The sequence below is a fragment of the Nerophis ophidion genome, linkage group LG14 (assembly GCF_033978795.1).
Source record: "Nerophis ophidion isolate RoL-2023_Sa linkage group LG14, RoL_Noph_v1.0, whole genome shotgun sequence".
Classification (NCBI taxonomy): domain Eukaryota; kingdom Metazoa; phylum Chordata; class Actinopteri; order Syngnathiformes; family Syngnathidae; genus Nerophis; species Nerophis ophidion.
Genome location: NC_084624.1, coordinates 26,703,790 through 26,716,939, shown reverse-complemented (window position 1 = coordinate 26,716,939; position 13,150 = coordinate 26,703,790). Strand labels below are relative to the sequence as shown.

Genomic DNA, 13,150 nt, shown 5'->3' with positions numbered 1-13,150 from the left:
ATAACTTTGAGTGTCTTTCAAGGCCGGGAAATGTACGCGGGCGGTCTGTTCAGAGCATTTGTTTTTACTGCAAATGCCTACGTTGAATGGGCCAGTTCTTCTAAAACAGACCACTGACTATTGTTGATGAATTAATTATCTTTGTTTTGTATTTGTGTGACAGGCGGAGATCTTTCTAATGAGCTGGTACGCCACTTCCTGATTGAGTGCACACAGAAGGGGGTTCGCTTTAAGGGTTGCCCCAATGAGCCCTATTTTGGTGAGTGGCTTAAACAGTGACGTCATTTGGGATTCAAACTACGGACTTCATGTGCAATACTGCCCTCTTTTGGTTTTGAGTAACTCTTACAACCACTCAAACCTTTCTCAAAACCCAAATGAGAAATATTTGTTCTCGTGTACTGCAACATCAATGGCAAACAGTAGGCATTTAGACATTGTAAAAGAGTTAACAGAATCATGCATACAAAATTAGCCCAATTACATAAGAAATACAAAAACTATTCTGACTGACTTTGTGGAGGAGTGGTTCAACGGCCAATGAAGAACCAAATACAGTTTGATGAGAATATGGATAGAAGTACGGTACAGGAATTTATTTCCATAGTGGCACAACCTGTCTGTCATCCACCATTGACCTGTAAGTAGCCTGCCAACTATCAAACAAACATAAATACTGTACATTACAATTTTCTTTTTTTTTTACTGCCTCATTGGAGGTCTACGTACTTCTCAGTGACATTCTAGTTTCATGTTTTTTTAAGTACTGTTAAAAAAATATGGCCTAAGACTGTAACAAATTATAAACAAAAATCAATTAAAAATGTGTATGCTCAGAAAGCGGGAATTTAAAATTACCCAGATGCTCAATTTGGGCCAATTATATTTATTGCAAAGGAAGTGTTTTATTTTGTTGGCTTTCAGCAATTGATCGAGATAAACTGTGTTTTCTTAAAGCCAAATTATACTACCCTATTTTCCGGACTATAAGGCGCACTTAAAATCCTTTCATTTTCTCTAAAATCGACAGTGCGCCTAATGTACGGAATAATTCTGGTTGTGCAGACCGACGTCGAAGCAATTTTATTTAGGACATGGTGTAATGATAAGTCTGACCAGTAGATGGTAGTCACACATAGACTGCAATATGACGCCAAAACACCAAAACTTTAAATGTTTAATTGAAAATAAATAACATTACACACGGCACCCAGAACCCTGTCAAAATGTTTTAGTATGACATTGAAGCTGCACTGCTTGATGGATTGTCGGCCCATTACAGCTAATGTAGTCAGAGATGCAAGTATTACTATGGTGTGTAAAAAGACCGCAAAACGGCACCCATTAGCAGACATATTATTTGGCGTTTTGTTTCACTATATTATGCAAAACCAACTTTTCTTACCTTCTGGTACCTGCTGATGTGTACGAAGCCCGTTTCCAAATGAGTTAGGAAATTGTGTTGGATGTAAATATAAACGGAATACAATAACTTGCAAATCATTTTCAACTCATATTCAGTTGAATATGCCACAGAAACAACATGTTGGATGTTCAAACTGATAAACATTTTTTTTTTGCAAATAATCATTAACTTTAGAATTTGATGCCATCAACACGTAACAAAGAAGTTGGGAAAGGTGGCAATAAATATTGATACACTTATTTGGAACATCCCACAGGTGTGCAGGCTAATTGTGAACAGGTGGGCGCCATTATGGGCTTCACGGTGGCAGAGGGGTTAGTGCGTCTGCCTCACAATACGAAGTTCCTGCAGTCCTGGGTTCAAATCCAGGCTCGGGATCTTTCTGTGTGGAGTTTGCATGTTCTCCCCGTGAATGCGTGGGTTCCCTCCGGGTACTCCGGCTTCCTCCCACTTCCAAAGACATGCACCTGGGGATAGGTTGATTGGCAACACTAAATTGGCCCTAGTGTGTGAATGTGAGTGTGAATGTTGTCTGTCTATCTGTGTTGGCCCTGCGATGAGGTGGCGACTTGTCCAGGGTGTACCCCGCCTTCCGCCCGATTGTAGCTGAGATAGGCGCCAGCGCCCCCCGCGACCCCGAAAGGGAATAAGCGGTAGAAAATGGATGGATGGATGGATGGGTGCCATTATTGGGTATAAAAACAGCTTCCCCAAAAATTCTCAGTCTTTCACAAGAAAGGATGGGGCGAGGTACACCCCTTCGTCCACAACTGCGTGAGAAAATAGTCAAACAGTTTAAGAACAACGTTTCTCAAAGTGCAATTGCAAGAAATTTAGGGATTTCAACATCTACGGTCCATAATAGCATCAAAAGGTTCAGAGAATCTAGAGAAATCACTCCACGTAAGCGGCATGGCCGGAAACCAACATGGAATGACCGTGACCTTCGATTCCTCAGACGGCACTGTATCAAAAACCGACATCAATCTCTAAAGGATATCACCACATGGGCTCAGGAACACTTCAGAAAACCACGGTCACTAAATACAGTTCTTTGCTACATCTGTAAGTGCAAGTTAAAGATCTACTATGCGAAGTGAAAGCCATTTATCAACAACATCCAGAAACGCTTCTGACGAGTCCACATTTCAAATTTTGGGGGGAAATATTCGACATCGTGTCATCCGGACCACAGGGGAAGTGAACCATCCAGACTGTTATCGACGTAAAGTTCAAAAGCCAGTATCTGTGATGGTATGGGGGTGCATTAGTGCCCAAGGCATGGGTAACTTACTCATCTGTGAAGGCACCATTAATGCCGAAAGGTACATACAGGTTTTGGAGCAATATATGTTGCCATCCAAGCAACGTTATCATGGACGCCCCTGCTTATTTCAGCAAGACAATGCCAAGCCACATTCAGCACGTGTTACAACAGCGTGGCTTCGTAAAAAAGAGTGCGGGTACTTTCCTGGCCCGCCTGCAGTCCAGACCTGTCTCCCATCGGAAATGTGTGACGCATTATGAAGCGTAAAATACGACAGCGGAGACCCCAGCTGAAGCTCTACATAAAACAAGAATGGGAAATAATTCCAATGTTTAGCATCAACAATTAGTTTCCTCAGTTCCCAAATGTTTATTGAGTGTTGTTAAAAGAAAAGGTGATGTATCACAGTGGTGAACATGCCCTTTCCCAACTACAAACCCCGTTTCCATATGAGTTGGGAAATTGTGTTAGATGTAAATATAAACGGAATACAATGATTTGCAAACCATTTTCAACCCATATTCAGTTGAATGCACTAAAGACACAAGATATTTGATGTTCAAACTCATAAACGTTATTTTTTTTTGCAAATAATAATTAACTTAGAATTTCATGGCTGCAAAACGTGCCAAAGTAGTTGGGTGAGGGCATGTTCACCACTGTGTTACATCACATTTTCTTTTAACAACACTCAATAAATGTTTGGGAACTGAGGAAACTAATTGTTGAAGCTTTGAAAGTGGAATTTTTTACCATTCTTGTTTTATGTAGAGCTTCAGTCGTTCAACAGTCTGGGGTCTCCGCTGTCGTATTTTACGCTTCATAATGCACCACACATTTTCGATGGGAACCAGGTCTGGACTGCAGGCGGACCGGGAAAGTACCTGCACTCTTTATTTAGGAAGCCACGCTTTTGTAGCACGTGCTGAATGTGGCTTGGCATTGTCTTGCTGAAATAAGCGGGGGCATCCATGAAAAAGACGTTGCTTAGATGGCAACATATGTTGTTCCAAAACCTGTATGTACCTTTCAGCATTAATGGTGCCTTCACAGATGTGTAATGTGCTTTTGAACTTTGCCTCGATAACAGTCTGGATGGTTCGCTTCCCCTTTGGTCCGGATGACACGATGTCGAATATTTCCCAAAATAATTTGAAATGTGGACTCGTCAGACCACAGAACACTTTTCCACTTTGCATCAGTCCATCTTAGATGATCTCGGGCCCAGAGAAGCCGGCGGTGTTTCTTGATGTTGTTGATAAATGGCTTTCGCTTTGCATAGTAGAGCTTTAACTTGCACTTACAGATGTAGCGACGATCTGTATTTAGTTACAGTGGTTTTCTGAAGTGTTCCTGAGTCCATGTTGTGATATCCTTTAGAGATTGATGTCGGGTTTTGATAAAGTGCCGTCTGAGGGATCGAAGGTCACGGTCATTTAATGTTGGTTTCCGGCCATGCCGCTTACATGGAGTGATTTCTCCAGATTCTCTGAACCTTTTGATGATATTATGGACTGTAGATGTTGAAATCCCTAAATTTCTTGCAATTGCACTTTGAGAAATGTTGTTCTTAAACTGTTTGACTATTTGCTCACGCAGTTGTGGACAAAGGGGTGTACCTCGCCTCATCCTTTCTTGTAAAAGACTGAGCATTTTTTGGGAAGCTGTTTTTATACCCAATCATGGCACCCGCCTGTTCCCAATTAGCCTGCTCACCTGTGGCATGTTCCAAATAAGTGTTTGATGAGCATTCCTCAACTTTATCATTATTTATTGCCACCTTTCCCAACTTTTTTGGCACATGTTGCTGGCATCAAATTCTAAAGTTAATGATTATTTGCAAAAAAAAAATGTTTATCAGTTTGAACATCAAACATGTTGTTTTTGTAGCATATTCAACTGAATATGGGTTGAAAATGATTTGCAAATTGTTGTAATCCGTTTATATTTACTTCTAACACAATTTCCCAACTAATACGTAAACGGGGTTTGTACTTTGGTACGTGTTGCAGCCATGAAATTCTAAGTTAATTATTTTTTGCAAGAAAAAAAATAAAGGTAATGAGTTTGAACATCAAATATCTGTTCTTTGTAGTGCATTCAATTGAATATGGGTTGAAAAGGATTTGCAAATCATTGTATTTCGTTTATATTTACATCTAGCACAATTTCCCAACTCATATGGAAACGGGGTTTGTATTTGAGAACTGCATATTTTCTGAAAATGTGTGCAAGTCAGCCACTGTAGTCTGTGACGATACCATAGTCGATACACTTATTTTTCACTATTTTCTTATTATGGGTCATTCATCTTCCACTGTTTCCATTTTTAATATAAAGTAGCGTTAAGTTTTAACTTATATCTTGCTATGGAAGTGCTAAAACATACCGATGCAGTGAGTTTACATTATTCAGAGTTCCGGTTGGACGTTTTTTCACGGGGGACATATCCAGCGTTATTGCACTAGTGAGCCACGGATGAGGAGATGCTGCTCCGTTATTGATTGAAGTAAAGTCTAAACGTCATTAAAACAGTTAGTTCCATCTTTTGACACTTCTTTCGCTCCTGTCCTTGCACACTACATCGCTCCAACAAAGATTACGGGGAAAAGACGCTGTCATAAGTGAGCCACGTAAATAAGACCACCCACAAAACGGCGCATCCGGAAGCGACTTGTAAATGATCTGTAAAACATAATCTGTGCAACATTTTGACCAACGAACCACCATTACATGTTATGTAGACCACAAGTGTTTTACATTAAGAAAAAATCATAATAACTTTAATGAGCTTCATAATCCGGTGCGCCTTTTGTATGAAAAAAAAAATCCTGAATAGACCTGCTCATCGGCAGTGCGCCTTTTAATCCGGTGCGTCCTATGGTCCAGAAAGTACGGTAATTGATACAATACACGACTAAAAGAGATTATTGTAGCTTGAGTTCTAAATACTGTATAAAAAAACAATGTAATTTTTTAAGCAAAATGCTGTTGTTGTTGTTTTTTAACAGGAAGTTTAACTGCGCTAGTTTGCCAACATTCAATTACTCCCTTGGCTCTACCTTGTAAACTCATCATTCCAGACAGAGGTAAAAACTTTGAAATTTTAAATTGTTGTAGTTTTTGTTTTTTTTTAGCTTCAACTGTTGATTATTTATGTCTGACTTGTTTGAAATGACTGCTTTAGATCCTCTCGAGGACATTGTGGAGAACACGCCACAATCCGTCACCAACTCTGCTGCAGAGCTGCTCAAACAAGGAGCAGGTAATGGACGTACTAAGAACACTTGGATTCAGTGACTGCATGTGAAGGAAATGTAAACAACTATTATGTCTGTGCGCGCAGCTTGTAACGTGTGGTACCTGGGCTCGGTGGACATGGAGTCCCTGACGGGGGTCCAGGCAGTGCAGAAGGCCACCGGTATGACCTTGGGCTCCAACCCCCCTCCAACTTCCACGGTGGTCCATTTCAAGGTGTCCTTACAGGGAATCACCCTCACTGACAACCAGAGGAAGTAGGTGTCATGCACACACAAAACAATCCTTTTTACAACACCTAACATATTTTATCTGCTTTCTAGACTTTTCTTCAGGAGGCATTACAACGTCAACACTGTCATATTTTGCGCTTTGGACCCTCAAGATAGAAAGTAAGCACAACATCAAACAAATCACTGCATAATACAATGAGAGTCAACACAATAATGTTGTAAGGACCAGGCTTTTTGTGGAAGATTGTTTGTGGCCCCTTTTTGGTCTATATTATTACTTGTGTAACACGCTAGAACTAGTGAGTTTTTATAATACAATCATTCCACGCCACATCACGCTTTGAAGTCTGTGGCTTGTAAAGGTGACTATGTGGGTGCTACTTCATGTCTAGAGGGCTCTAGTAATGTAGAAAAACGTATTTAGAAAGTCATTGTTACACTCCAACTATACAAATATTACATTTATAATTAATCATTTAAAGGCCTACTGAAACCCACTATTACCGACCACACAGTCTGATAGTTTATATATCAATGATGAAATATTAACATTGCAACACATGCCAATACGGCCTTTTTAGTTTACTAAATTGCAATTTTAAATTTCCCGCGAGTTTCTTGTTGAAAACGTCGCGGAATGATGACGCGTACGCGTGACGTCATGGACTGTAAGGAAATATTAGCGTTGCACCAAACACTGCTAAAAGTTGTCTCTGTTCATGGCGTAATCACACAGTATTTTGGACATCTGTGTTGCTGAATATTTTGCAATTTGTTAATTTAATAATGGAGACTATAAAGAACAATGCTGTTGGTGGAAAGCGGCGGATTGCAGCTGTCTTTAGCACCGAGACACTTCTTTGTTTGTTGTAAAGCTTCAACACAGAGCGGTCAAGCGAACATGTTTTCTCTACGTCTACCAGCATGTTTTTGGATGGGGAAATTGTGATATATATCATACCGTAGAAATCATTGGATTATTCTTCGTCCTGCAGCAGCTGTTTAAAAGGCAGCTGTGAGCTTGGCTCCTCGGTTTCTCTCTGAGACACTTCGTTTTCACCACAGCCATCGGACCTCGAGGAATGTCTTTACAATCTTTAAAATCTCACTAAAACACTATTAAAACAATAAGCAGATAAGGGATCTTCCAGAATTATCCCAGTAAATGTGTCTAATTACATCTGAAACGCTCACACTGCCGCCGCCCAGAGGCGTCGATTTTTTTTCTTTTTTTTTTTCTAGTCCTTCACTATCAATATCCTAATTCACTAAGTATATTGGCATTCAGCATATGAAGCGGAAAAATACACCAAAAATTGTAGGCTTTCTCACGCGCCGAAGCCGACCGATGTCACCATAGTTCATTGCCCCCCCCCACCCAGGCTGTGATGGCAACGATGAGATGGAGACGTGATGGCGACAGGCCGAGTTATGCTGTTCCTAACACCCACGCACCCCCTTCCCCCTGGAGAGACACCACCTTAACTAACAAATTTCCTGGGGGAAACACTGGATGAGGTGGCAACTCGTCCAGGATAGGGTTGTACGGTATACAATTGGTATAGTACCGCGATACTAATGAATCATATTCGGTACTATACCGCCTCTAAAAAGTACCTTGTCTCCCACCCCCTTTCGTTGTCCATTGTGTCATTGTTGGTTTACCGAGCAGAGGACCATTTTCGGCAGCGCACAATCACAGAGTAATTACAAAAAGACACAGTGTGTAGACAGAAAAGGAAGAACGGATGCGTTTTGCCTTAAAAACTGACGATAAAGGTGAAGTTATAACTCTAAAGGCATGGCTTTCTAGCTCGCGGCTAAAGTCCAGCCGCAGTTGGCAGTGTTTTAGCTACTTCAAAATCACTAATCTTCGCCTCCAGGGCGACATATAAAGTACGTTTCTTACGAGTATCATCCCTGCAGGACGAGGAATAGCTAAACATGCTTCAATACACACCGTAGCTCAACGGCGTCACTACGTATGAACAATAAACAAAGAGTCTACCCTACATTGAAAACAATTACAATTCAGTTCAGTTTAATGTGGTCCATTGTCATGTGTTTATAATCCAGATAATGTCCAAAGTTTTTTTTTTTAAAGATAAAAAAAAAAAAAGGGTTGGTAGGTTCAAGGGGCGAAGAAAACATGTTCAATATCTCCTAATGCAGTGAAGCCAAATCCAAGACTGCCATGCTTCTTCAGCATTAGTTAAAAAAGTAAAGAAAACCCCAAAAATATGAAAAAAGTTATGTTTTTTTAGACAATAAATCTTAAGGGGAACGGTTCTACTACAAAATAACCCTAAATCGTTTGGTTGTTTCAGAAAGAGGGCCGTAAATCTGTCATCATGTGGGCATTGGAAGGGATACTAAATTAGCAATCATCTTAATGGGATTTTAAATGGTCACAGCCTCTAAACCAAATTTAAAGGGCATGTTGACTCACCACTGAATTAAATTATAACAGAAACAAAGTATGTTTGTATCTGTAAGATCTTTCAAAACACCAACACAACAACATTGATAATCAGCAAATGAAGTGACCTATTGCCATAATCACACCTGCATAAATTGTTTATGGCAGAGGCCTAATAAGGACACAATTAACAGCATGAAGTATTTGTTGCAGTACTTTTTTCCATGGTAAAACATAGTACGTGGCTTAAAAAGTTAAAGTACCAATGATTGTCACACACACTAGGTGTGGCGAAATTATTCTCTGCATTTGACCTATCACCCTTGATCACCCTCCTGGGAGGTGAGGGGAGCAGTGGGCAGCAGCGGTGCCGCGCCCGGGAATCATTTATGGTGATTTAACCCCCAATTCCAAACCTTAGTGCCAAGCAGGGAGGTAATGGGTCCCATTTTTATGGTCTTTGGTATGACTCAGCCGGGATTTGAACTCACGACCTACCGATCTCAGGGTAGACACTCTACCCAGATGCAAAAGATTTAGTAAAACTTTAGACCTATTAATTTGACTTTTGGGTTCTCCGAGATGTAAGTTAGCCGGATCATGCACAGAACACGCAACACTTTCTCATGAAACTTCGCGGAGGGCTGCTGGATGCCATCCATCCATTTCCTACCGCTTATTCCCTTTCGGGGTCGCTGGCGCCTATCTCAGCTACAATCGGGCGGAAGGCGGGGTACACCCTGGACAAGTCGCCACCTCATCGCAGGGCCAACACAGATAGACAGACAACACTCACACTCACATTCACACACTAGGGCCAATTTAGTGTTGCCAATCAACCTATCCCCAGGTGCATGTCTTTGGAAGTGGGAGGAAGCCGGAGTACCCGGAGGGAACCCACGCATTCACGGCTGGATGTACTAACTAATAACATTTTGCTTCAGGTACAAACCCCGTTTCCATGAGAGTTGGGAAATTGTGTTGGATGTAAATATAAACGGAATACAATGATTTGCAAATAATTTTCAACCCAAAAGAGCTGAGCCAAACATATTTCCGCCACAAGGAGATGATCTGAGAAAAACTGCAAACTGTTAAAAATAAATGTGTTATGATTCCTTGACCTTTAATCTTTACCTTTATGTTGTATCTATGACCTACTCAGTGGCCTAGTGGTTAGTGTGTCTGCTCTGAGATCGGTAGGTCGTGCGTTCAAATCCCGGCTGAGTCATACCAAAGAGTATAAAAATGAGACCCATTACCTCCCTGCTTGGCACTCAGCATCAAAGGTTGGAATTGGGGGTTAGATCACCATAAATGATTCCCGGGTGCGGCACCACTGCTCCCCTCGCCTCCCAGGGGGGGAAAGGGAATGGGTCAAATGCAGAGGACACATTTCACCACACCTAGTGTGTGTGTGACAATCATTGGTACTTTAACTTTTACTTTGTAAAACCTCAAAAATGACCGAAACTCCACCCTGGGCTGTACGGTATACCGGTACTAGTGTAGCACCGCGGTACTAACGAATCATATTAGGTACTATAACGCCTCTAAAAAGTACCACCCCCCGCCTTTTTTTTTATGGGCATGACGGCACGTCGTCGTCACGTCGGGACATTGCTAGTTTTACGAGCAGAGGAGCATGTTTGGCAATGCATAATCACAGCGTACTTACAAGCAGACACTGTGTGTGGACAGAAAAGATAAAGATGAAGTTATAACACTGAAACGCCCTCAGGAAGAGGTGCTTTAAGACATGGCTAGCTGGCGGCTAACGTTCAGCCGCAGTCTGCAGTGTTCGAGCTACTTCTAAGTGACTAATCCTCGCCAACATGGTGACAAATAAAGTACGTTTCTTACAAGTATCATCCCTGCAGGACGAGGAATAGCTAAACATGCTTCGCTACACACCGTAGGAGGATACAATAGCTCACCGGCGTCACAATGTAATCTAATGCCATGGGTGGATCTACACCTGACATCCACTGTAATGATACCACCAACTACAGGGGCGTATGTAGTCGATGCTACTATGATTACATCAATATTTTTTATCGTCTCAAAATCTACTACTTGGTATCGGATCGATACCTACATTTGTGGTATCATCCAAAACTAATGTAAAGCATCCAAACAACAGAAGAATAAGTGATTAAGGCTTCACGGTGGCAGAGGGGTTAGTGCGTCTGCCTCACAATACGAAGGTCCTGCAGTCCTGGGTTCAAATCCAGGCTCGGGATCTTTCTGTGTGGAGTTTGCATGTTCTCCCCGTGAATGCGTGGGTTCCCTCCGGGTACTCCGGCTTCCTCCCACTTCCAAAGACATGCACCTGGGGATAGGTTGATTGGCAACACTAAATTGGCCCTAGTGTGTGAATGTGAGTGTGAATGTTGTCTGTCTATCTGTGTTGGCCCTGCGATGAGGTGGCGACTTGTCCAGGGTGTACCCCGCCTTCCGCCCGATTGTAGCTGAGATAGGCGCCAGCGCCCCCCGCGACCCCGAAAGGGAATAAGCGGTAGAAAATGGATGGATGGATGGACATTTTAACAGAAGTGTAGATAGAACATGTTAAAAGAGAAAGTAAGCAGATATTAACAGTAAATGAACACGAACAAGAACATTTTCTAGCACTTGTACTTAATAATGTTGACAAAATAATAGAATGATAAATGACACAATACGTTACTGCATACTTCAGCAGCTAAGTAAATTAGGAGCTTTTGTTTCCTTTCTTAATAATAAAAGACAAGTTGTCTAGTAGGTTCACTATTTTATTTAAGGACAAAATTGCAATAAGAAACATGTTTAATGTACCGTAAGATTTTTTGTTAAAATAAAGCCTATGATTACATTTTTTTGTGGGCCCCGTTATTTGGAAAAGTATCTAAATACATTTTAGTACAGGTACCAAAATATTGGTATCGGGGCAACCATACTCCACACTATTGATTGGGATTGCGGGAGAAAATCTGTAGGAAGCTCTCCAAGGTAACTTGTAGCGCATTTCCATTTAATTATTTTCCAGCAGGGTAAAACTGCAAGTGATGGTTACTTTATTGAAGTATGACGAAAGTATTACAAACACATCTCCCTATGATGCATAACGCTTTTCCCGATAATGTAGGACTGGATTCATTACTTTGTGCAAATGTGCTTCATGATTAAAAATATCTGGCCTTTTTTTCATTGATAGGTGGAAAAAAGATGGCTGTCCATCAGCAAAGTAAGTAAAATGATGAAAAACGTAAATGTCAAAGCTGCTACTTACAAGTTTCCGTGCTTGAACACAGGATTTTTGGGTTCGTGGCCAGGAAAAGCGGCACTTCCATGGACAACGTGTGTCACCTCTTTGCAGAACATGACCCCGAGCAGCCGGCCAGCGCCATCGTCAATTTTGTGTCCAAGGTGATGATTGGCTCCCAAAAGAGTAAGTAAGCGGCCCCTCCCTCACCTGGAGAGACAAAGAACTGGAAATAGCAGGGAACTTGTATGCCTTCATTTACACTGCAAAGGCATTCACATTCACGTTGTTGATTCATCTGAACAATTCTCCTCTTGCTAAGTGTGTATAATTTGCTTCCATAGGACACTCGCCGAGCATATTTGATCTATGCAACATAAAATTATATTTTTTTAAGCCTATACCTACACATATAAGTCTTCCTTTTATTAAGTTGTATTGTAATGTGATCACTTTTAAAGAAAGTGTGCGAGAGACATAAAAAAAAGGGCAAAAAAAAACTGAAAATAATAATTTTAAGTAAACCCCTTAATATATACTATTATATTTGTCTATTTCTTCCCTGACATGAGCTGGTTGCAAAATAACTTCAAATACATTTGTGTGAGCAAATTTTAAAAAACATTAAATCTTATTTAATATTTAATGGCAACTTCTGAACTAGCCCTTTTTAATCACTTCATAACAATTAATTATCAATGTCTTCCCCTTTCGCTGTTTAGTCCTGTATTGCGTCCTCTAGTTGAGGCGTGTCCTACACTTGCAATTGCACAAATAAAGAACCATTCCTCCCATATTCGTTTGTATATTATGCATTAAAACTTGCTCTTGAAGCTATATTATCCATTTTTTGTGTGGATGTTGTGTAACATTTATTTGCCATGTTCTTTTACCGCAATGCTAACAAAAAAGGCCATGTGTATCCGTACCTCATGTATACTGGACCAGTGTTCACGCATGTCATATCTTATTATTTCTATAATGAACGTTTTTTTTAATTTTATTTTTGTTATGTGTGTTCTGTAAATAAACAATAAGAAACACTTATACCCCATATTGGTTATTTTTGTACATTTTTATGACTGTTTACTGCAGTTCAGGTTGCTGCCACTAGAGGCTGACATAAACAAGGTGCACTTAACTGCTCAGCACAAGCCTGGGCAGGTTCAGCTCTTAACGATCCTAGCAGAGAATAATAGGGAGGGGAAGTGGAATGAGCTCCTCCACCTCTTCTCTAGTGTCCTTCTGCAGGTGGTGAAAGTGAAGAATTCCCGGGGAGGGCAGGAAGGAAGGAAGTGAAGAC

General features: G+C 40.9%; 1 protein-coding gene across 1 annotated transcript in view; it reads left to right on the top strand.

Moving 5' to 3' along the window:
* The window catches only part of LOC133568383 (tensin-3-like), an 85,879-nt gene extending 72,978 nt beyond the window's left edge, over positions 1-12,901 (top strand). Inside the window, exons 21-27 of the mRNA XM_061920279.1 lie at positions 164-259; positions 5,705-5,782; positions 5,881-5,958; positions 6,040-6,208; positions 6,275-6,343; positions 11,800-11,829; positions 11,897-12,901. Coding sequence (XP_061776263.1) covers positions 164-259; positions 5,705-5,782; positions 5,881-5,958; positions 6,040-6,208; positions 6,275-6,343; positions 11,800-11,829; positions 11,897-12,041 — 665 coding nt within the window. The 3' untranslated portion in view covers positions 12,042-12,901. The remainder of the gene's footprint in view (positions 1-163; positions 260-5,704; positions 5,783-5,880; positions 5,959-6,039; positions 6,209-6,274; positions 6,344-11,799; positions 11,830-11,896) is intronic.
* The last annotated feature ends 249 nt before the right edge of the window (positions 12,902-13,150 follow it).